Source organism: Scleropages formosus, chromosome 19 (genome assembly GCF_900964775.1).
Source record: "Scleropages formosus chromosome 19, fSclFor1.1, whole genome shotgun sequence".
NCBI classification, from domain to species: Eukaryota; Metazoa; Chordata; class Actinopteri; order Osteoglossiformes; family Osteoglossidae; genus Scleropages; species Scleropages formosus.
This window is the reverse complement of record NC_041824.1, coordinates 11,791,674-11,815,965: the sequence shown is the minus strand read 5'-3', so window position 1 is coordinate 11,815,965 and position 24,292 is coordinate 11,791,674. Positions and strand designations below refer to the sequence as shown.

At 45.9% G+C, this 24,292-nt stretch overlaps 1 protein-coding gene across 2 annotated transcripts in view; it reads left to right on the top strand.

The window, feature by feature from the left end:
* The window catches only part of tns3.2 (tensin 3, tandem duplicate 2), a 57,032-nt gene extending 37,492 nt beyond the window's left edge, over positions 1-19,540 (top strand). Inside the window, exons 17-27 of one of the 2 annotated variants that reach the window (XM_018760684.2) lie at positions 8,974-9,130; positions 9,462-9,910; positions 10,964-11,050; positions 11,426-11,557; positions 13,985-14,080; positions 15,424-15,501; positions 16,656-16,733; positions 16,833-17,001; positions 17,312-17,380; positions 17,667-17,696; positions 18,874-19,540. In XM_018760684.2, the coding sequence (XP_018616200.2) occupies positions 8,974-9,130; positions 9,462-9,910; positions 10,964-11,050; positions 11,426-11,557; positions 13,985-14,080; positions 15,424-15,501; positions 16,656-16,733; positions 16,833-17,001; positions 17,312-17,380; positions 17,667-17,696; positions 18,874-19,018 (1,490 nt within the window). In that variant the 3' untranslated portion in view covers positions 19,019-19,540. The remainder of the gene's footprint in view (positions 1-8,973; positions 9,131-9,461; positions 9,911-10,963; positions 11,051-11,425; positions 11,558-13,984; positions 14,081-15,423; positions 15,502-16,655; positions 16,734-16,832; positions 17,002-17,311; positions 17,381-17,666; positions 17,697-18,873) is intronic. The other variant, XM_018760685.2, reaches the window with a different exon arrangement.
* Positions 19,541-24,292: the final 4,752 nt, after the last annotated feature.

The following is a 24,292-nucleotide window of genomic DNA, read 5'->3' as shown; positions in this document are numbered from 1 at the left end:
GCACGACTTCCCGTGATCTGCAGAGATGAACAGCCATGTGTGTCGCAGACAGATACAGAGCAAACCCTGCCTGTCTTTAGTGTGTACAGCCTACTTTGTTTCATAGTTATGACTTAAGGATTGTATTACATAATTACTGATGTATAAATTCCATTTTGGCATACTCCTAATAGTGGAAGTGTACAGCATGTACAGACTGATAATTATCTGCCAAGTGAGCCGCCTTAGGAAAGCGATTTATGCAAACAGCATTAAGGTATGCGTTTCTGCATCTTTGAAAAGAGGTGTAATGCATTCTAATGCTCTGATTTGGTTGGCAATCCAAAGTAATTAAAAGCGTTGCTATGGAAGTATCTTGGCCATGCTGGGGTGTCCACAAAAACAAGCATCGAGGCCTTGTTCCAGGAGTGGATCAGTTTCTTAGAAAAACAAGGGCTGAAGAAATCCGAATATACAAAGGAGTTTACCTTCTCCGTACCTTTCCACGGTGGAACAGAAGGAGAAGGAGGTTATATTGTGTGGAGGAAATTCTGGAAATGCTCACACAATACACTCAACGGGCCACATGAAACTTTATTTGTGTTTTTACTGTGCTCTTGCAAAGGACACCATGAGGGTATAAAACATTAAAAACTAACCATAGCTGTTAAACACGGCCTGCATCAAGATAAAAACTGCAAAACTAGCATGTTCGATCATTTACCCGTAGGAAACAAAATTTTGAAAAAGTCCAAATTTAAAGCAAAGCCTGAATGGGACAAAAACTAAAATTCAGCATCTCAGATTCAAGTAGCTGAAGTGGGATGAGCGTGACTCAATTCGGTTTTAGTGGTCGGAGGTTAATCTAAAAATTTTCTTAGAACTTGAGTTGTTTTTTTTTTTTTTGGAATAATTACATATTTACCCGAGTACCAGGTTCCCAAGGGTTGACAGGGCTGCAAGAAATTCCCTTGGGGGAGGGTGTATGGGAATGAGGAGGGAGGGTCTCCCCCCACTTGTCCTCTGCTGCAGGCTGAGCTGTAATTGCTTGCTAAAAAAAAATCAGTCTGGAATGTCTTATTTACTGTAGTTTATTTGTATTTTACTGGACTTCCTGCAGGGTTTTTGTTTTTTTAAAGACCGAGCTTCAAGCGCATCGTAGCACCATGGCGGTGGAAAGGACTCGGAGTGGACGGCATCGTGCCGTGTGAACGTGTCCTGCACGGTCAGCTCTGTATGCACATTGTGAATGAGGCATCATCACGTGACGCGGCCTCTGATCACGAGATAACAAGGTGCCACATTCCAGACAGCTGTCACAGGGAAGAGCGGTACAGCAGCACGAGAGAACACAGGAAACCAGCGTGGAAACTCTTCGGTACACATTTATTACCATGCACTTACCATACACTTATTAACGGGAATGCTCAGTGTAGCACAGTACAAAACATTTAATGCAACAACAGTGGTCACTGGCAGAACAGAATTACTAGAAGAAATATTTTGATATTTCAGAAGTATCATTTGAAAGTCTTTTCAAATACGGGGCCGTCTGATTTTATGGAAATTAAGCAAAAATTGTTAAATTTTGTTTTGCATTTTGTTAGTAACAAATACAACATTCACCATTAGCAATACATTGTTTGTGATTAAGTAATTAATTTTTTTTCATTATGACATAAGAACGCTTTATTGGAAAACACGAGAAAGTTAAAGAAAAAATAAACACCCTGTTCTTTTATTTTATTGACGTCAAAATTACTGTACCTGTGATTTAAAACTAAAGAATCTAAATATTTGTGAACAACCTAACATTAATACAGAGATTTCTGAGAAAGAAAAATGCAAACAGAGACATAAAACACAGGGAAATAGCTCAACGTCCGGTGTTTGTTGCAAACTCTCAAATTCATATATTGAAGGTTGAATCAACATACCCAGACATAAACATTCGAAAGTCAAAATGAATTAAAAGGATGTGTTTTAAATCACAATATGCTAAATGATTTCAATATTATATTCTGTAGGCCTATTCATATTCATTTTAAGATCACATTTTTCCCTCTACTTATGCTTGAGTGTTCGTATGCCACTCAGAGATACTTTAAACCGAAGTTTAATACATACGGTAAATCAAAGTGAATTGTCCTAGGCAGTCTTCGTAAAAGGGCGCGAGCGACCCCTGACCTTTGACAGCACCTTCTGATTGGAGGAAGCAGGCTGTGGAGGCAGTGCAGAAACAATGCAGAGTCCTCACTGAAAGGAAGGAGAGAAGTGTGATGTAAATGAGGCTCGGGGCTCTCTTTTGGTTCCCCTCCCTGGCTCTCCGAGGCAACAGTTGGTTGGAGCGTCACAACAAGCCTGGAACAATCAGGGAATTCTTTACTGTTCGTGCTGGAAGCGGAGGAGAAGGGCCTAAATGACTTCACTCAGCAGCAGCTCCGGTCGCTTTTAAGGCCGTTTGGCAGAGAGAGAGAGAGAGAGAGAGAGAGAGAGAGAGAGAGAGAGAGAGAGAGAGAGAGACGGGAAGAGAGGGAGAAACGGGCGGACAGGCAAAGGGAGTTAGAGAGAGCAGATACCGATCCAGTGAATAGCGCTTCCTCCATCTCCTTCCAGCCAGTGTGTGTTGATCCTTCCCAAGGAGCAGCCTGAATAGTAGAGCCTGTTGCTGAGACCTTCAGCGTGTGGGTGTGTGTCTGGGTCTGTGCACACACTTGTGCCGCTGTTTCCCTCATGAAACCATCTCCATCATGACCGCTTCTTTAGGTATGTACACTTGGAAGGCCTCGCTGTGCCTCATTTGTGTGTGTGTGCGTGCGTGTGCGTTCTTGAGTGTGATAATGCGTGTGTGTGTGTGTGTGTGTGTGTGTGTGTGTGTGTGGGTCTCTCTGCCCAGGACATCTGCATTGTCTTGAGCTTCCCCAGTGAGAGATGAAACCCGAGCCTGGCCCAAGCAGAAGTTTGGCACTTTCTTCTCCTGGAGGCCTGGGGCGCCGTGCACAGCACACACTTTGACTTTCCAGTTTCTGTGGCCCCTGGAATGTCTCGTCACGCGTGTGTCGTGGTTTCCGTACTGAAAGGGAGACCTGATTTCTTTGCTCACGGTGGGATTTTCAGGGAACGGGCAGAAAAAACTCAAGTTACTGGCGGCGCTTTGCCCGGTTGTAAGCGATTGCGCCAAGCGAGAGCCCGACTGTTCTCTAGCGTCTTCGCGTGCAGAGCCGTTTCTACTTCAGGTGCTGGAAGGTGCAGAACACGCTGACTTTATTTGTCGTGTTGTCTTTGCCATGAGAATGAGCGCATGCAGCCAGTAATCCACACCGGCCGGTCACTGTCTGCATCCAACAGACTTTTAAAAGCTGATCTGTTTCTAGGATGTTTGACATGAGATGGTCTCAGGCTCAGGTGTTCATGGAGGGGCTGGCAAATTTCTGTGCTGTGCAAGGCTGGCTGACATATACTGCCTTCTCCATGCTCTCGCTACTGCACTACAAACCAGTCCATTTCTGGAACTGGTTACCAGGCCATTTAAAAAAGGGCGACCCTAAATGCTCATTCCAAAAGAAAACACTGGTCACTCATCCATGGAGTGACCACATCGAAACAACAATGGTCATTTATTATGCTGAACTGGATTTGCTTTAGGGGGCGTGGTGGTGCAGTGGGTTGGCCTGGGTCCTGCTCTCTGGTGGGTCTGGGGTTCAAGTCCTGCTTAGGGTGCCTTGCGATGGACTGGTGTCCTGTCCTGGGTGTGTCCCCTCCCCCTCCAGCTTTGCACCCAGTGTTACTGGGTTAGGCTCCAGCTTGCTGCGACCCCCCTTGGGACAAGCTGCTTCTGTGTGTGTGTGTGTGTGTGTGTGTGTGTGGATTTGCTTTGGTAATCCTGAGATGGACTGATGTCCCACCCAGAGTTTACCCTCCTTAGGCTCCAGACCACCCTGACTTGGATTAATCTAGAACAGTGCTAAGAGACAGAATTCAAGGGGCCAACAGAAGTTAATGACTTATTGGTGACATTTATTAATTTATGTACTTTGGCTTGGAATGATATGACTGGGCTGGAGAGGACTACAACCTGATGTGATGATAATGTCTTTCTGCCATGGTGCAGTTTCTCTTCAGTGATTAGCTATAGTTTGCTGGACTAATGGGCCTGGTTGGTGAGCTGGCATATCTGGCCAACATTTGTTTACTTGCCCCTGCTATCACCAGGGATGCCCCTGTCAGTGGTGCTATCCACCCATATGAGTCATACTGTTGGTACTGGCACCAGCAGGTGACATAGTGCTTAGCGCTGCCTTTGGATCCAAAGGTTGCTGGTTCAAATCCTACCTGCTGCTGTAGTACCCCTAAACATGGTATTCACCATGAATTGTGCCAGTAATAATTACCCAGCTGTATAAATGGAGGAATCAGTGTAAGTTGCTTTTGGGAAAAAGTGACAGCTAAGTGAATAAATATGAATGCAATGTACTGTAGTGACCGTCGTTTCATGCCCCTTGTCCCTGTGTCGTGGCTCCGTGCGATAGGAATGGCCTTGGCAGCAATGAGCGGAACCCCGGACCCTGCTGCTGTGGGAACAAAGTTCCAGTGTTGTCCCTGTCATGACAGTGTCAACGGTCAGTGAGAGGGTGGCTCAGCCCCCGGCTTCCTCCAGCATTGCGGCATTTTCCCAATGCGCTCCCTGTGCCTGTAAGCAAGGACATGAGCATCTTATTTGGCAACTCAATCTGCAGGCGATACAAGGGTGTCCGCATGCCAGCTAAGCTCATTCTTGCATGTCAAATGGCTGAAGTTTGTCTGTTAAGATCCCAGTCATTGTAAGGGCAAAGCAAATTGCCAACCCCTGCGCGGTGATGTTTTTAAGACAGTAGTTTTATGATCCATGTTATTCTATTAAAACCATGTCAAGTAGGCCTGCGTTTGTTCCCCGTGTCCATCCTGACTGCAGGAATTCACCAGGTCTTGATTTATTCTAACAGCTGAGCTGCTTCCTGACTGTCTCCGGCCTGCAGACTAGCAACCCAACCACTCTTGTGTTCTGGAGAACTCCTCGGAAAGCGCATTTTTGCGATGAATGGCAAGTTTGTTAAGACCCCCTCGGAAAAAAGGAGCCCTTTGTTCAGAATAGATGTATCTGATGTGTGCGATAAAGGCCCAGTGTTTTAAACACACGGTCCTCATTCCATGAAAATCGATTTGGTCTCATGACAAGGTGTTTTTGCTTTGAAATTTTGCATGCCTAATTATGCTTCTTGCCCGTCTTCCATGGTTTTCCACTTAGTGGACCCAGGACTGCCAAGTCCTCACAATCAGGCATGACTGAGAGTTGTAAAAAGTGGGAACTCAGATATGTAAGAAGGTTCTCATTATAATATTTGAATATTCATCAAGTCTTGACATGTTCCATTTACGTTTATTTATTTAGCAGACACTTTTCTCCAAAGCGACTTCCAGTGAACTCTACGTGGTGTTATCAGCCCACACACCTTCCTTACTCACCAAGGTGACTTACACTGCTAGATACACTACTTCTTTAAACGTAATATTATTATTTGTTACGTCATTATTGGCATACAGGTTCCCACCTTCTGAGTGGTGAAGATGGATTTTAAATTCCAGTGCCAGGTTGTTGACAATTTGTATTCCAGGAACACTGCAACTCTGCGCATTGCGCTTGCTGCGCTGCTCTTTGGCAGGGTTTAACTTGTCAGAGAAGAAAAGCAGTGTTGAGACAGAAGGATCCTCGTGCAGAGGAGGGTCAGAACGTGATTGCTAGACCCCTCCCCCGGCCATTCCTCTCCCCTTGCTGGATCGTGAGGAATTCACTTTCAGAGAGACCTGGGACTAGCGGGGAGGGGGCTTGCAGGCTAGCGGGTTGGAGGGTGCTGAGGTATGAGCAGGTCCTCTTCGGCTTGCAGCTGCGATTAGATAAGGATGTGAGAAATATGTGAAAACGCAACGCTGAAGTGATTCTGTTAAACCCGCCTTCATTCAGCCCCTAAGTCTGAAAGCGGTCGCAGCGTACGAGTGGGATACCCCAGAATTCACCTTCCCTGGTCCCTGTGGGTGTAGCTGTTTGATTTGGGGGGGTGGGAGGGAGGAAAAGAATGAGGCGGGCCCACGTGGTCCGAGGTTTAATTAGCTTCCGCAGCCTTCAGGAAAGAGAAAAGGTCAAGGTTTCTTTTAGTCCTGGGAAGCAGAGGGGGTGGAGCGGGACCGTCCCGTGTCCAACGCAGGGTTAGGACAGGGCTGGACATCTGCTGATGAACCTCACTGCCTCAGGGGTAATGAGTCAAGAGGCCATCCGTCTCTCAGGAGAGGGGGTCTCACATCCATCGGGACTTCATCATTCCTGTAGCTGCAGTACTACGGTGTGGTACGAACTACAGTGCTTGCTGGCTCCCATTTAAGGTCTTCCTTGTATATACAGGGTGTCTTCCACTTATGTCAGGGTTCCATTACGATATCGTCAGAAATCAACAGTCGTGAGTCGCAAATCCCCTTATGATGTATTTCTATAAAAAATAAGGATTTATAAAAATGAACTTTCATGAATGTTATGTTGTATAATAAAGCTTTGTTATATTTTTCACCAATTTCACACATTGTTCCTGTGGTGTTTTACGCAAGAACAAATCATTGAGAGTTTTGCAGAAGAAAGGTTCCTGCCAGCCTGTAGGGGTTAAGCTGACAAAGGTTAACTGTCACTGGTTAATTCTTAATTGAAGCGGGAATTGTTATAGGCCGCACTATGTCTAACGCGCCCTTTGTCGCGCGGGAGCGAAAGACGTTCCGCGGTGAGAGGTGAGATTGTGGCACGAGCTGCTGTTCTTAATGAACTCTTTTAGTTGTGCACTCCAAGCGTTCCAGTGCCGTGTTTCAGTAAAACCTCCATAGAACGGTGTAGCTTCCTTTCGGACACCACGGTTCCTGTTAAGTTATACTAGTGAACAATAATATAAATACAGTGCAGGATTATATTATCATGCTGCACTACTATTTTTTACTTTCACTTCTAAATCTGGGGGCGCAGTGGGTTGGACCGGGTCCTGCTCTCCGCTGGGTCTGGGGTTCGAGTCCCGCTTGGGGTGCCTTGAGACGGACTGGCGTCCCGTCCTGGGTGTGTCCCCTCCCCCTCCAGCCCTACGCCCTGTGTTGCCGGGTTAGGCTCCGGCTCCCCGTGGTTCCAGATGATGTGCGCATGATTTCTAAATCTGTTCTTCATCCCTTTTTCTTTCCTGCACCGCCAAAACACTCATGTCACTGGCATGACGCTTTAAATAATAAGCAACTCGAAGGGAATCGCAAACAAAACATTTTGTAAATAAAACCAAAGTTTTGTAAACAAAATTACTCAAAGGCACACTGACAATGTTACTGTACAGCAGATGGAGCTCTTAGACGTTACGACCAAACGTTGGCACGCAAAAATAACATAAGGTTAACGGGACGGCTGTAATAAGTCGGAGACGTCACGCGTTGCACATGTCGCAACTCAAGGACCACCTGTGCTTAAATATACATACAGCTTCAGTCTTCAAATTGTGCAAATTTTTCGCAGAATGAGGCAGGGTATTCCACTGAGTTGCTCCCCTGAGGGAAGTGGTGTTGTCAGTGCCATCCAGCGACACACTGGACAAGACTGTTAGCTGTGTGAATAAAACATTATGTCCTGCAAATATAAACAGGAACAGAAAGCCACCAAAGCAGTGCGCTGGCAGAGGTCTGTGCCAGGGGTGTCTGGAGAAGCACTGTGCAGCTGCTGTTGGAAAAGGGCCATTTGCGGTATTCCTGTAGGCTCTCTCTTATACTCACAATCTGCCTTTCTGAAACTGAGGCTCCCGCGATGTAGCTTAAATGCAGCCACGGAAACTGTTCACTTATCCATTTAGACTGAAAAACCAAAGTACCCACTTATCCATTCCCATTACACCTTTGTGCAAGTCACCTTATAACTTTAGCTTTGTTTATTCAGCTGGGGGGTGTGGTGGCACAGTGGGTTTGGCTGGGTCCTGCTCTCCGGCAGGTCTAGGGTTTGAGTCCCACTTGGGGTGCCCTGTGATGGACTGGCGTCTTGTCCTGGGTGTGTCCCCTCCCCCTCCAGCCTTGTGCCCCGTGTTGCCGGCTTAGGCTCTGGTTTGCCATGACCCCACTTAGGAAAAGCAGTTTCAGTCAGAGTGTGGGGGTGCTCAGCTAGAGATCCTATTTGAACCCTGATCCCAGGAGCTGTGAGCCACCAGGCCACTGATGAATTCATACAGCTGGGTAGTTTTTGGTGGTGGAGTTCAAGGTAAAGACCCTGCCCAGACATAATTCAGCAGGAATGGGGATTTATACCCTGGTCTTTCAGTTCTACATTTCTAACCACGTTGTTAATAGCTGGCCTTTGATACCCTTTTTGATTGGAGAGCTCACAATCGGTAACGACTGATTAATGAATGACATTCCAGGAAGTTTCAGCCTGTCCTAAACCACTAGTGCTATGCTGTCCTGTGGTTCAGATAGCGGCTTGCCATTGGCTGCTGGTAGCAGCGAGATGTGTGCAGCGTGAATTAAATGCCCGTTCTTGGAACCCATGTCCAACTCGTTCCGTCAGCCAAGTGTGGACCTAATTTTTGTTGCAAGTGAGCCAAGATGTGTGTTACTAACAAACTTTCCCAGAACAAGTCCTCCTGCTAGGAACGCCCCAGATGGGAGGGAGCTAAGGAATTCTTGTGGCACAATGGGGTTGAATCCTTCCAGTGTGGAAAAACATTTCAAAGCAGAGAACAGCAAGATAATTCATTAGAAAAATAACTTCTGGACAGTGTTCTGCTTGGCTAGAATGGATTGCACTCTGTGAGCTGCCAGCACAAGGAGCGAGCTGGGCTGATCTCGGAGCGTGTCATTGCGTCACCTCTTTTGCACAGTGGTGCCTCCTGCAGGGGATGGGGATGGTGGAGGGGCACAGGCAGTATCCTCAGGCTCATGGCTGATGTCTTTTCCTGACAGAACCCCGGGGTTATATGGAGGGCCTCAACCACGGCACAGTGTCTCCGGATGAGGACCCATTCCGCTCAGATGCGCCCGTCTCTGCAGCTGCTTGCCAGGGACCCTTCGGCTCGATGCGGTCTCTGTCCACAAGCAGTCCTCTACCGCGGATGGAGAGGTATGACCAGGCAACAGATCTCTAAATGGTGTCATGTTTTCATAAGGGGCATGCATGGAAATAAAGGAATAAATTTATGGCCTCTAGTCCCTAGTCTGGATCATCAGAGAAATGACATTTTCACCTTTTACATAAGTGTGTTTCTTAAAAACTGAAATGTAACATTTTTTGTGCAAAGTATTAGGCAATGTTGTTTATTTTCTTCTCTATTTAACAGTGAATTACACTAGTGTCTTCTTTTGGGCCTGTTTTGCTTCCCTAATTTTGATGGCTGGAATCCATGCTTGCTGTGTGGTTTCCAACAATCCCCTAACTCCCTGTCCTATTCCAGCCCATCATCGGTGCAATCCTGGCAAGATGGGAGCACCAGGGCCACCTTGAGCCAGCAGTCAGCGCTGGGCCACTTAACTCCTCCCTACCCCGGCCCCCTGGATCTCTCCGGCTTGTCACACTCAGCCCCCAACTGCCACAGCTCCCCTAGGGGGACTCCACGAGGGCAGAGCTGTCGGGCTCTGGGTCCTGAAGAGCTCACGCAGGACCTGGAGCAGAGCTTGCTGGCGGCCATGGAGGGGCTGGGCAGGGGAGGCACTCCCGTGCAGCCGTCGCTCCCAGAGAAACGACGAGTCTCAGAGGGAGAGGGAGAGCACTCGCTGGGCACTGGCTCGCCAGCCCTCAGCGGATTCTCCAGCCCACACAGTGGCAGCACCATCAGTATCCCCTTTCCCAGCGTTCTGCCAGATCTTTCCAACCGAGGACAAAGCAGCACCTCGCCGCTGCCAGGTACGCCCCTGCTGACCTCCACCACCCACAGCTCCTGCCTTGGTGAAACCTCTCACTGGCTTCACCTGCAGGTGCAGGGTTTCTGAATTCTGGGTCCTTATGGTCAAGCCAGCACTTACGTTACAGTGAACCCTAATACTTTAAAAGTTCCTTGGCAGATCCAGGGCCATGGTTTACTCTGCTTTATTACAAGAGTAAATCCAAAAGCATCCATATTAACCTCTATTTGTTTAAATATAGATCACTGCAGATATTTTTGACTTACATTTATTTATTCACCAAGTTGACTTACACTGCTAGATACACTACTTACAATGGGTCACTCATCCCTACATCAATGGAACACACTCTCTGTGTCACTCACACACTACAGGGAAACCTGAAGAGAATATCTTTGGAGTGTGGGAGGAAACCAGAGCACCCAGAGCAAACCCACACAGGCACAGCATGCAAACGCCACACAGACTGAGGGGGGATCAAACCCACATTCTCTCGCACCACCCAGGTGCTGCGAGGCAGCAGCGCTACTCACTGTGCCGCCATGACTTACCCTCGTATTGGGAATTACCCTGTGTATTGCTAGATTTGTGGGCAGTTGGTTGCATAATGGTTTGGGCTGCTGTTTTTGGACCCCAAAATCACAGGTTTGATTCCCACCTCTGGCTGTAGTACGCTTCAGGAAGGTACTTACCCTAAATTGCTCCAATAAAGTTTCCCGGTTGTATAAATGGGTAAATAATTGTAAATTGCTTTGGAGAAAAGCATCAGATAAATGTAAATATTGTGCAGCAGTTTTATGCATCCAGAGCAGCAAATCCCCCCATGTGCCATTTCTCTGCACTGTGCTATCTCACTGTACATCCCTTGTGTTTGAAAGGGAGGATTTCTGTCCTGTTCAGCATGTGCCAACCAAATGGCACCAGGTTTATGCCAGCATGTCAGACCTTTGGACCTTGCCTCATTTTCACAGAATAATGGAATGAAATTCTCATCCCAGGAATGTGTAAGCAAGCCAAATGTGAGTTAATCATTTGGAATATTTTTGGTTTCCAGATGCACTTACCAGCAAGCATGTGACTGTGAAGTTTGTGCAGGACACTTCCAAGTTCTGGTACAAGCCAGATATCTCACGGGACCAAGGTAAATGTTTATTTTGTGCACCATCATAGTACTGTAAGGATGGGAGATTTATAATAAGCCCTGGATTGCCACGTTATGATTTTGCTTTTTAAGCGCTTTGTATAAACTACATTAAAAAGACTGTAGTAGTCTATGACAGGTTGTCACAACAGTTTAATTGATTGGTCTGTAAAGTACTGTTACTGAAGATCTGTCTTTGATCATATGATAAATAAATAAATAAGTACTACCTTCAGTTCATAACTGCTCCATTACATTGTTGAGGGTCAGCCATCCATCTGACTCCTCTCACAACAGCAGGAAAAGGGGGAGTTCCACACACATTAATTGCTGTGTTTCTTCTGTTCAAACCTTTTGTCTTGTTAACATCCGCAGCCATCTCGGTGCTTAAGGACAAAGAGCCCGGCTCCTTCATCGTCCGGGACAGCCATTCATTCCGGGGGGCATATGGGCTGGCTATGAAGGTGGCCACGCCCCCTCCCTCAGTTCTGCAGCAGAGCAAAAAAGGTACCCATTGTCTGGGGTGGGGCAGGAGGCGTGGCGGGTTGGGCTGTGTCACATCTGATGTGTTACGGAAATTTCAGTATTCAGAAGTCAAGAGAAAGGGGTCCTCTGAGAGTTTTCCGAGAGCGGAACCTGAGAGGGCAGATCTGATCTGCGATGCTTTTGATGGAGCACAAAGCCAGGAGCAGCCTTTTCATATGCTTGCTGGTGCTTGATCATGTCACATGGTGCACAATGCGACTGTTTATTGATTTGTTTTCCATTTACACTTACGTTTATTTATTTAGCAGATGCTTTTCTCCAAAGCGACGTACATCTCATAGAAAAAAAAACACTGTGTGCATAGGAGAAAGAGAGACATAACTGCAGACACGTCGTTCCACGACAACGGAGCCAGAACCGAGAACCTCCATTATTTACCTTTCATGCGTGGGACCACCAAGCGGGCAGATGTGGAAGAGCATAGTGGTTAGGTTGGAGTGTAGTGGATGATCAAGTCTTGTAAATAGCTGGGAGCAGTTCTATTGATAAATCTGTAGGCTATAACCAGGGTCTTAAATTTGATCCGGGCAGCTATGGGAAGCCGATGCAGAGAAACGAGTAGAGGAGATACATGGGAACGCTTCGGCAAGTTCTAAACTATGCTGTTCCTTAATCGAGATTCCCAAAATATGGGAATACTTTACATGAGACCTCTTAGAATGGGCCTATGTCTGTTAAATTGTGGCAGCGCACTGATCATTTGACATGCAGTGATAACCTACCTGCCTTACTTGCAAGTTCTTCAGCGTCACCCCCTCAGTATACAGGGATGATCCCCAGTGTCGCAATACTAAATTTAGTCCCTTGTGACCCGGCTGTACCGAGCCAGTGCTCATCTTTCTCTACATGCAGTGATAATCCTACAGTTTGGGCATCTTAAAGACTCTGTTTCTCTGCAAAGCAGAAAGGGTGCAGTGCTGAGATCAGAGCGGAAACGTCCACAAGGTTTTCTTAGAGGGACAGGAAGGAAGGGAGGTACGCAAGGCACAGTTGCATCTAGGAGGTCCCCAACTAGCAGCGGGACAACAAAACCCACATTTTTCATTGTTAACCATCATGAAAGTGGCTTTGTCAAACCTGGTGCTGTGGTGTCCTAGAATTTCCCTTTGCGCTTGTGATGTTAGCAGCAGCGATAAGGAAGGGAAGTAAATAAACTGTTGGAGAGAGGGACAGGTCTTCGGGCCCTCTTCTGCTCTTCATAGCCCCCTCTCCATGCACACTGCACCCAAACACACAAACAAGGGTGCTACAGGGGTTTCTTTCAGAGGGAGGAAATCCAACATGGATGTTAGATGCCTGGAGTGGTTGTCTTTCCAGAAATTTGATCTGTGACACAAAGCACCTGCTGCTGTGGATCTGGAAAGAGTAACCGCTAAAGGAGAGCTGCACTTGCAGGAGATGGTGACAAAGGTCAGGCTTGTACGTTATGCATGGGCTTGTTTTTGGGCTTTGAGCATAGGCAGGAGGCTAATAGTTCTCAAAGTCACTGAGAATCTACAAAATGAGATCATTTTGTATGGATCTAGAACAAAGGTTGTGTTTCGGGCTTGGAGTGTGTGAAGTCTGGTAGTTTCCAGGGTTAGTTCTACCTGTCTTCATTCTACAGAAATACTGTAGAAAAACCATGATATAAATATGGCTCATAGTTGATCTATTAGTATAACTAGACAATGGGAGAGTTAGACACAAAGTGAAGGTATAGGTCAATCCCATTCTGGAATGTTTGCCAGGAACACATTACGTCCCTTGACCTGCCAGTGAGTAGGAAGTAAGGGAAGTGCTCTGCAAATATGCTCCGAATATACAAACATTTTAGGAATTTGGACCATCCATGACTGTGTGTCTCTCCTCTCCTTCTATCTACTCAGATCTTGGGATGGATGGTTTCAGTGCTAAAAGTGCCTGAGCTTCTCCGTCTTGCTAAATCACCTTTTGTATGCAGACACCAATTTATCTTGTCTAAGCTGGTTCTTGCTTAAGATCTGGGTTTGACTTATGCTGCCTGTAAGGAGATGAGCAGCCCAGAGATGTGGCATGACATCTTGCCCCAACATTCCACAGGCTGCTCCTCTTCCAGGCTCTAGCTTGGGTAATTAAGTTAATGAAGGAGAGCTGTTGTGTAAACAGCCTTAGCTGTTATAAAAAAAGTCAGCTAAACCACTCATCCTGGAATGCCAAGGCAAGGATGGCCTGCAGATCCCATGTGGATTAACAACCAACCTTTATTTTTTGCAATTTAGTCAGAATGGATACTTTCTGGCCCAACCAGAAATGGTCCTTGATGGGCAGTGGGATGAGGCTGCTGCTGTTGCAGGCCTTGCAGCCGTGACTCTCGATATCCCTGCCTCTTGGTCTTCGCTCATGTGGCTCCTCCTGTGTGTCTCGCAGCAGCGGACCTGTCCAGCGAGCTGGTGCGACACTTCCTGATCGAGTGCACACCAAAGGGTGTGCGGCTGAAGGGGTGCCCCAACGAGCCCTATTTTGGTGAGGACGGATCACACCCTGTGAATACCAACGTGTCTCTTGGTTGTACTGTTGTGTGTGTGTGTGTGTGTGTGTGTGTGTGTGTGTGTGTGTGTGTGTGTGTGTGTGTGTGTGTGTGTGTGTGTTGCATAAACAACTTTTGCTTCTTACAAGTTGAACAATGTCGCCGCCTTGTGGTCAGTTTCTGTATTTCAGTAGAGATTGAAAGTTCAATGTTCTGCATTAGGGGATGCGGTGGCGCAGTGGGTTGGACCGCAGTCCTGCTCTTTGGTGGGTCTGGGGTTCGAGTCCCGCTTGGGGTGCCTTGCGACGGACTGGCGTCCCGTCCTGGGTGTGTCCCCTTCCCCCTCCGGCCTTACGCCCTGTGTTGCCGGGTAGGCTCCGGTTCCCCCGCGACCCTGTATGGGACAAGCGGTTCTGAGTGTGTGTGTGTGTGTGTGTGTGTGTTTTTAATTGGGAAGAATTCAATTCTGTTTCAACCTCATCCTAAATTCACTCCAAAACAACAAAAAACAGCCTAGTATCATAAGGAAAAGGCGTAACACATTAAAATGTTTTGTAGTTTGTTTTTAGCTGTTGAAAAAGCTAATAAAAAGATTTTAAAAATGTCATCCCTGCCGCAAAGCGTTTTTAAATCGTGCTCCTAGTTTTAGCAGCAAATATAAAGTAGGTCTGTGCGGTGATCAAACACACATAACTCTCTTGGAAGGCAGTATCATTAGGAGTGGCTTTGTGTAGTTTCATCTATGATTCATTTACCAGATATAATACTTTTCAGATAGGGTGTACACACTGACTCGGCCACTGTTAGTCACCAGTTCATATTAACACATGGAGTGTGGGAGGAAACCAGAACACCCAGAGGACACCCACATAAACATGGCGTGAAAGTGAATTTTGTATTTTTGGTGGGGGGGGGAAATAGGAGCTCCTTTCACACAAAAAGTTCCCCTATCTAGCTTTCCACTTGATGGGTCGTAAATAAAAAGAATTTTCTCTGCCTTGTGAGAGGGGTTGAGGTGGGGGGACAGCTGGTAGTACAGGGGTTAGTGCTACTACCCTTGGGCCCAGAGGCTGCTGGTTTAGTCTCCTCCTCTGTACCCCCGAGTAAGGTACTTATCCTATGTAAAAAAAAAAAAAAAAAAAAAAAAGCTCTAGTAAAATTACACAGTTGCTTTAAAGAAAAACATCTGATAAATGAATAGTGATATCCTATTAATGACAAATTCTTTTTATTTTTTCATGTAACTATTACTTCAGTGTATTTTTAGAATTATATTAGGTAATAAGAGCAAAGGGTCCTTCTTCCCTGTGTGAAAGGTCTTGTGCTTTTCCTGCCACAGGGAGCCTGCCAGCCCTCGTGTGCCAGCACTCCATCACCCCACTGGCCCTGCCTTGCAAGCTCATCATACCTGACAGAGGTGGGCCTAACACTTGTGTGTGTGTGTGTGTGTGAGTGCTCATGCAAGGAAGATGGGAGGGGCTACGAATCAGCTCCTGAGTGTATGACTGAGTATGTGATGAAATGTTTATTTTGGGTGTTTGACAGAAGGTTGTTTTTTGCACATACGGTTGCAACTGAGTCTCTCTGTGAATGTGTGTGTAAAAAGAAGTATGTGCGTGTGATTGGCAAAGTTTGGGCTATTTGAGAGGACTTCCACAGGACAGTGTCCTCCCCGGCTCCACTAATAAATGGATGATAGGTTTTGAGGCATAAGAACTTGTTACCTGTTAGAAGAACAATATATTATAATGTGTAAATTCCAGGGGGACAAATTAGGCTTGGTTGAATATTGGGCGGCACCCTGTATGGGGTGAAAATACACTTTTATTTGAGAACTAGTAACAAGAGATGGAAGGGTGTGGTGGCGCAGCGAGTTTGGCCCAGGCCTGCTCTGGTGGGTCTGGGGTTCGAGTCCCGCTTGGGGTGCCCTGCGACGGAATGGCGTCCCGTCCGGGGTGTGTCCCCTCCCCCTCCGGCCTTGTGCCCTGTGTTGCTGGGTTACGCTCCGGCTCACCGCAACCCCACTTGGGATAGCGGCTTCAGTCAATGTGTGTGACCCTCTGTCTATGGGTAGGCAGCTGAATTTATCCAGCTGTTCATACCACCCCTGTCTGCTCCAATGAATCATGTGGTCGGCTGCCAATCTGTGTTGTGCACCAGGCGGCCCAAGAAACAGGGCCCTGTCAGAGCCCAGCCCATTAAAGGGCAGCTGTGCTTCAGACCCCACTGGGCCAGACCTGAGAGGGAGGTCTGTGCGCCAAGCTCAGAACGACCCCTCTTACCAGAATTAGGGTACCATATTTACAGGTGGTCGCCCAAGGGGCCGACCTGCATAGAGACGTCATTTACTCTCATTTGTTTTCCTTACATTTCGTGGTGCTCAATTTGTTTTTGTTAAAAAACGAGCCTGTTTATTTTTAAAACAATGTGGGTTTTGCAGCCTGCTAAGCGGGATAAATAAACCAGGCCCTGAATGGCTGCCGTCAGTACCAGTGTGTGCCTGTTATGTGTCGACTGCTCCACGCTCCCGTCGTGACATTCATAACCTGTGCCTGCGGCCTCCTCTTCCAGACCCGCTGGAGGACATGGGGGAGTCACTCACTCAGACAGCCACCAACTCAGCCACGGAGCTACTGAAGCAGGGAGCAGGTACGGTAGGCTGGATTCGCTTCGGGGGGGTTGGGCTACCTGGCTGTGCGGAGTCTCTGAAGGTGCAGTCTTGTTTTTCGACTTCTTCCTGTCCCGTAGCGTGTAACGTGTGGTATCTGGGCTCTGTGGAGATGGAATCCCTGACCGGCTACCAGGCAGTGCAGAAGGCAGCCAGCATGACCTTGAGCATGGACCCACCACCCACCTCCACGGTGGTGCACTTCAAGGTGTCCGCCCAGGGCATCACTCTGACGGACAATCAGCGGAAGTAAGTGCAGGGGGCGACCCTACGCTCAGACCCTTTCTGGCTCTGCCTTGTTCACAGTGGTGTGTGAGGTTGGACATGCGATGGGGAATGTGATGAATCCCATTGATGGGAGGGAGAGGCTGTTTGCACTATACAGCTGGGTCCAATACTCAGTCCAGGAGTCAGTGCTGAGACCTGGTTGGAGAAGACTTGCACACTTTGTGTGCTCGTTTGTGGTGTATACATAAGGCCAGGCTCTCATGTGGGGCCTCATGCATACTGCCCACCCCTTTCTATCCTCCTCACATCATCCAATGTCCACCTATCCCAGGCTTTTCTTCCGGAGGCATTACGCCGTCAGCACCGTCATCTTCTGTGCCCTGGACCCACAAGACAGGAAGTAAGTGGCGCTCACCGCAGTCAGACTCACTGCAAACCCTGGATGATGTGATGTGAGGGCAGCAGGCAGCGTAGAAGTTAAGGGTGACGGTTTTCTGGGTTGTGTACAAACAGCTTTTTCGTGTTTTATCAAGGTATGCAAACTGAAATGCATAAAATACCCAGCTACATAAACAGGTGAAATGTCACATAATACTTTAAATTGCTCTGGTTAAACTCATAAATTGAAATATTGCAACACTAATAATAACACGACACAACTGCCCTGTGTCCCTCCTCTCTTCAAGGTGGACAAGAGACGGCTGCACTTTGGCCAAGTAAGTGTCCCTTCTGCCCCCAGATTCACTTTTATTTATTATAGTGCTATATAGCTTACATAATATAATATATTATAGTGTATATTTTTTTTATATACAGTGCTCCACTCACAAAGTGAACAAAGAACAAAGGTTCAGGAGCATAATATAAATAAAAGGTTGACTATATATTAAATTCTGGAGTTCCTCATCACAGTGAAGTTTTTAGTTTTTCCTCCCATTTAGATAACTGAGTAATGTGACACACACACACACACACACACACACACACACACACACACACACACACACACACACTATACATTGCCCAGTTGACCTAAAACACATCTTTGGACTGATGATTTGGTTTCTAAATAAATAAATAATGAATGAATGCTAGAGCACCAAGAGCATTCACACTGTGAGCCATACCAAACAGAAGAGCTCTGTTTGACCAGAGCATTAAAAAGTATAGACAGAGTGGTGCACAACCCCAAGTGGGTTCATACATCTTCTTCTGTCAGAGCATCTTTGAGGGTTTCAGTAAAGACACAAAAAAAAGTGCAAAAAAGTCATTTGTTACCCTTCTGACCAGATATTATCCACCACACGTGTGCACACCTGCACGCTTCCCCGCACCCTCTTTATACTCCTCAAACCTGTCTCCTGATACCACACACAAAAAGTCCTTCTTCACCCTCATCCACATTAAGTTGAGTTTACCGATAGCACAGATGCTTTGCTCCAGAAGTTTTCACAGCAGGTCGTATCAGAGGCACACAAGAAAAATTCATATAAAGATGAATATCATATGGTGAATAATATATAAAGAATGATCAAAGCTTAATTGTTGGCTGCGTAGTGATTAGAGCTGCTGCCTTTGGATGCAAAGGTTGCAGGTTTTAAAACCACCTTTGGCTGTAGTACCCTTGCGCAAGGTGCTTAGCTTAGACTACTCCAGTGAAGTTACTCAGCTGTATAAATGGGTAAATGATTGTAAGTTGCTTTGGGGAAAAGCATCAGCTAAATGAGTATATGCAAATTAGAGGTAAAAGTAAGACATAATAATCACAATATAATGATAAAAAACAAATCATGATGTAAGAGGGTGAATACTAATTTTAAGAATTTTTTTTTTAAAAAAAAAGTGAATACGCTGACAATACTGTTGCACTGTCTCATGTTTGGATGTGTGCAGGATCTTTGGCTTCGTGGCGAGGAAGACGGGCAGTTCCACGGAGAACGTGTGCCACGTGTTTGCCGAGCACGACCCCGAGCAGCCCGCCAGCGCAATCGTCAACTTTGTCTCTAAGGTGATGATTGGGTCGCTGAAGAACAAGTAGGATAGGCTGTAGCCATGCCCTCGTCCCTCTCCCACATTACCCCAGCGCCTCCTGAGACCCCGGTGAAGATGCTGCCACCACAGATCATGAAAAAGAAGCAGTTTCTCTCACTCGTGATTTATCATGGAAGCAATATAAAGGGATATTTTCCAAATAGAGAAATTATGTAAAGTTTCATATTTATTGTCCATGTTTCTCTTTTGCTTAGCCTGACATCTGATACCCCTTGCATTCTACACTGGCCACCTTTTGTTTTCATGATACTGGACCCTGTTACACTTTTCCTTCAGTTTGCCTGCTACATTTTGAAAGCCCCCAGGAAGGTTTTCAGTTCACACACTGATTTCTCATTTCTTGTCTCTTACAAACAAATGACTCGTGCCAGTTAATGTAAATGATGTGACACAATGCATGATTTTCATAAAAGTGCTGTTGCTATTTTTGTGAATAATTGTTTTCTTATGTGGGGGTGTGGTGGCGCAGTGGCGCAGTGGGTTGGACCACAGTCTTGCTCTCCAGTGGGTCTGGGGTTCAAGTCCTGCTTGGGGTGCCTTGCAGCAGACTGGTGTCCTGTCCTGGGTGTGTCCCCTTCCCTCTCTGGCCTTATGCCCTGTGTTGCTGGGTAGGCTCTGGTTCCCTGTGACCCTGTATGGGACAAGTGGTTCTGAAAGTGTGTGTGTGTGTGTTCTTATGCAATTGCATTAATTCCTCATAGAGGTTTCATTCAGTAAGTATATTTAGAAAGAAAGCGTTTCTAGCCGACTTAAATGTCTCATCTCAGAACATCTTTGTTTGAATGGAAGGAAAACAACCTTAGGAATCACCCAAGAAATCTCTTCTTTTTCTTGTTTATGACCTCATAACAGCACCATGTTTTACAAACTTCTACTCTGATATTTTCCTGAAATGCAGAACTGTTCAATCAGTCATTAAACATGGAGATATTTAATACCGATTTGACTTTCAATAAGCTACTAAGGCAGAGAATAGACCGCATCTCATTTTGTGAATTCTTGTTATGTTTGTAGTGATGCACATTTCAACTTTCATGGCGAAATTATATTGCAGTCAAAAAGTTTGAAAACGGCTTCCTTTTCTTCAAATAATGGGCATATTTGTATTCCACACTGATTTACTCAGCTGGAGTTTCATACTTTATGTGTTAATTTAATCACGTTTAGTTTCTTTTTGTAAGGGGAGTATGTAGGCAGCATTTAACATTCATGTTCCCAGATCTTGTTTTCTGCTCTGCATTAAATTATACTGGACCATTTGAATATACCAAATTATTTCTTATAAAACAATGCCTTAAAATGTTTTGGCTTCTCATGTTCTTTTAACACGTCTGTATATTTTACATAACCATCAAATAAATGTTTCTGTGTTTGTAATCCTTAATATATTTTATTACGTGACAAAATAATTTGAGAATGTATGGTATTTAGATATGAAATACAGGATGCCTTTAACAGTCTATTAACTGCATTATATACAGTTTTTCACTATTCAAGTGTACATGTGTTTTATAAAACACTGAATCATGGTAAAATATTTTGTATATTTTACTCTATTTTAAAATGAAGAAAACTTAGAACAAGACTGAGATATTTTTATAACAACATATTGTTGTTACTTCTCTACACTCATATTGGTTGGTCACTTTGCTGTGTATTATATTTGCAAAATATAGTAACATCATGATACAAATTGAAACTTTAACATGCTTCAACATAATGGAATTTGTATGTACTGGAACTTCTTTGAACAGCTTTTACAGTGAAGCAAACAAACTGTCAGTAACTAGCATCTCACAAATTTACATTTATATGTACAGCAGTACTGTCAAATAACTGCATTTAACATTTAAACGATCGAAATAGTATTTTTATTACATTGTCTTTGCTTTAAATGTGGATAAAGCAACTTATTTTGTATTACCCCTTTAACGCTATCTTTTGGGAATGATGAACTGTTTTGTGAAAAACAATTATCTTTCTCAACTGATAAATTTTTATTGTTAGACTCCTGTTTATCCAAAATAGTAAATGACAGAGTTCCTGTAAAAATACTGTTTCTCTGTGTAAATTTTTGTTGTATAGCTATTCCTGTAAGACAACATATTTGGAAATTGCAATAAAGCTCTTTAATGATGTGGTGTTATCAGACTGTGCTTTGACAACACGGCTGTAGCCAAATGATTAGAGTAACTGTCAATGAATTCAGAGAGGTGTGGTGGCGCAGTGGGTTGGACCACGGTCCTGCTCTTCAGTGGGTCTGGGGTTCGAGTCCTGCTTGGGGTGCCTTGCGATGGACTGGCGTCCTGTCCTGTCCTGGGTGTGTCCCCTCCCCCTCCGGCCTTGCGCCTTGTGTTGCCGGGTAGGCTCCAGTTCCCTGTGACCCCGTATGGGACAAGTGGTCCTGAAAGTGTGTGTGTGTGTGTGTGTGTGTGTGTGTGTGTGTCAATGAATTCTAGTCTGAGATACTTCTGCCCTATGCCAGAAGCCTGAGGGTTGGCAATTCGAATCACTGGAGAAGCCCTACTGTAGTTCCGTTGATCAAAGTACTTACCCTGAATTGACACAGTAAGAATACACACACACACATTTTCTAAAACCACTTGTCTCAGAGCCTAACCCGGCAACACAGGGCTCAAGGTTGGAGGGGGAGGGAACGTACCCAGGACGGGACGCCAGTCCATTGCAAGGCACCCCAAGTGGGACTCGAACCCAAGACCCACCAGAGAGCAGGCACAGGCCAAACCCACTGCACCACCATGCCCCCCCATATAGTAAGAATACCCTGGCATATAAATAAATATAAATGAATAATAATATGTCACTTCAAATAAGAACATCACATAAACACTTCACCAGAACAAAATTTTTCTGATGTTTTATAGTCTTTTTCAAGCCTTTTTCATGATATTTTATGATATCTTCAGTCTGTTGGATAATCTTAAAGGTCATTTCTTGTTATAATAGCACAGGCTGAACAGACAAACCCATGTAAGAATGTTAAATTGAAACATCACACAGGATGCTTACATTTTCCTAAACGCAGAACTGTTTGTCTTCATGAAGAAAGCATCGTGGCAAAGTTTGAGAAATACACACACACATTTTCAGAACCGCTCATCCCATACAAGGTCACGGGGAACCGGAGCCTACCCGGTAACACAGGGCGTAAGGCCAGAGGGGGAGGGGACACACCCAGGACGGGACGCCAGTCCGTCGCAAGGCACCCCAATGGGGACTTGAACCCCAGACCCACTAGAGAGCAGGACTGCGGTCCAACCCACTGCGCCACCGCACCCCCTCGAGTTTGAGAAATACTTATTTATTTATTTTTACAATTTTAATATCCACCGATAGGTGGCACTAACGAACCAAAGAATTACAATAATTTCAGCGCAGCTTTTCAAAGTAAAACTATCATTGTAGATACAGTAAGGCATGTTCTCATTCTGAGGCCATGTTTCACATATATATTGCTAAATACCATTTATATTTTAAACAGAAAAATGCTGTTGAGTTACAATTTCCATAATTAAAAATTATTTCCAGTTTCAGGAATTGGAAACTTTTGGAGATGTACAGCATGACAGCGAGTAGCGCTATTGTCGCACGGCGCCTGGGTGGTGCGAGAGGACGTGGGTTCGATCCCCACTCAGTCTGTGTGGAGTTTAAATGTTCTTCCTGTGTCTGCATGGGTTTCCTTCAGGTGCTCTGGTTTCCACCCACACTCCAAAGACATCCTGTTCAGGTTCACCCAAAGTATGTGAGTGACAGAGAGAGTGTGTGTGTGTTCCACTGATGTATGGATGAGTGATCCATTGTGAGTAGTGTATCTAACAGTGTAAGTTACCATGGTAAATAAGGTGTGGGCTGATAATACTCCATAGAGTTCATTGGAAGTCACTTTGGAGAAAAGCGTCTGCTAAATGAAGCGATGTAATTCATTTTTAAAAAAGATTTTCACAGATGTGTAGCCATCTAAAAAAATAACAGTAAAATCTATCATGGCCTGCATGAGGAGATGGAATGTGTTGATATTCGTTCAGTGAAGTGAAGCATTAAATGGTTCCAGTAATGTGACTGAGGCCTTGTACAAGCATGGTAAAGCTGTTAGACTGGCATTCCTCGCAACGAGGCTTAGCCAGTAACTCCGGGCTGAAGGTTAACACAACACTGCAAGATTCAAATAGGCAGTGATGGCGGCACAGCCCCGACTGGGGCAAATCTCTCTCTCTCTCTCTCACACACACACACACACACACACACACACACACACACACACATTTGTACACCTGGGCCTAACCTCCCCCCAGTGTGCACAGAAACATATGGAAGATTAAAATAACAAATGTTAACCCTTTTCGGTGTATTTACCAGAATTTTTCTGCTCCTGTGGTGGTGTCAACTAAAGTCAACTATACAATAAATAAGCAATACCTTTTCTTTGCCTGAAAAGGCAATAAAAACATGCACCCCCCCTACACACACACACAAATGCAAGACACACCACAGGAGAAACACCTGCACATCTCCCTTCTCCCTTCTCTCTCCTTGCACGTCTGCACACGCCTGCCTCTGATTAACACGCTTACTTTTGAAACACGTGAGCAGCGGGGTGGGGGGTGGACCCGAAGGGGTGTGACCAGCGGGGTGCTGGGGGTGCGTGGCGGAGGAGACGCTCCGAGACCCTCTGAAGTTGGCTCAAGTCAAAGAGGACGGGCCCTGGCAACAAGGTCACCGCCCCCTCCAAGAAACAGGGTCTTGGGGGCAGAGATGTGGGTTGGGGGCGTGGCCTTGTCACTCGGGGCTCCAACAGTGGCTTGTTGCTGTCTGACCGGAGGGGTGATGTGTGTGTGCAGCACACTGTACGGCACTCCAATGACAAGTGTGTGAGATTACTAAGGAGGCTGGAGACAAGGTAGAGCCAGGGCTTCAGCAGAATATGTGTGCGTGGGGGGGGGGAGTGAACAAAAGTAAATGGGAGGGGTGCTCTGGGCTTAGGGCACTAAGTACATTCAACCCACTCCTCAACCACACACACACACACACACAGCCCATAATGAGTGAATTACATCCCACCCCAGCGTGTCTCTGCCCTGTACTTTTTAAGGGAGATTATTTGCTCCTTAGCAAATCCTCATTTCAAGGAGAGTTCATGGAGAGAGCAGCGGCACGCGGGAGGCAGGCCCCACCAGGGCAGGTCACGACTGGATGGTACACGGGACACCACTTTGTTGCAGCTGCCTTACAATGAGCCTCA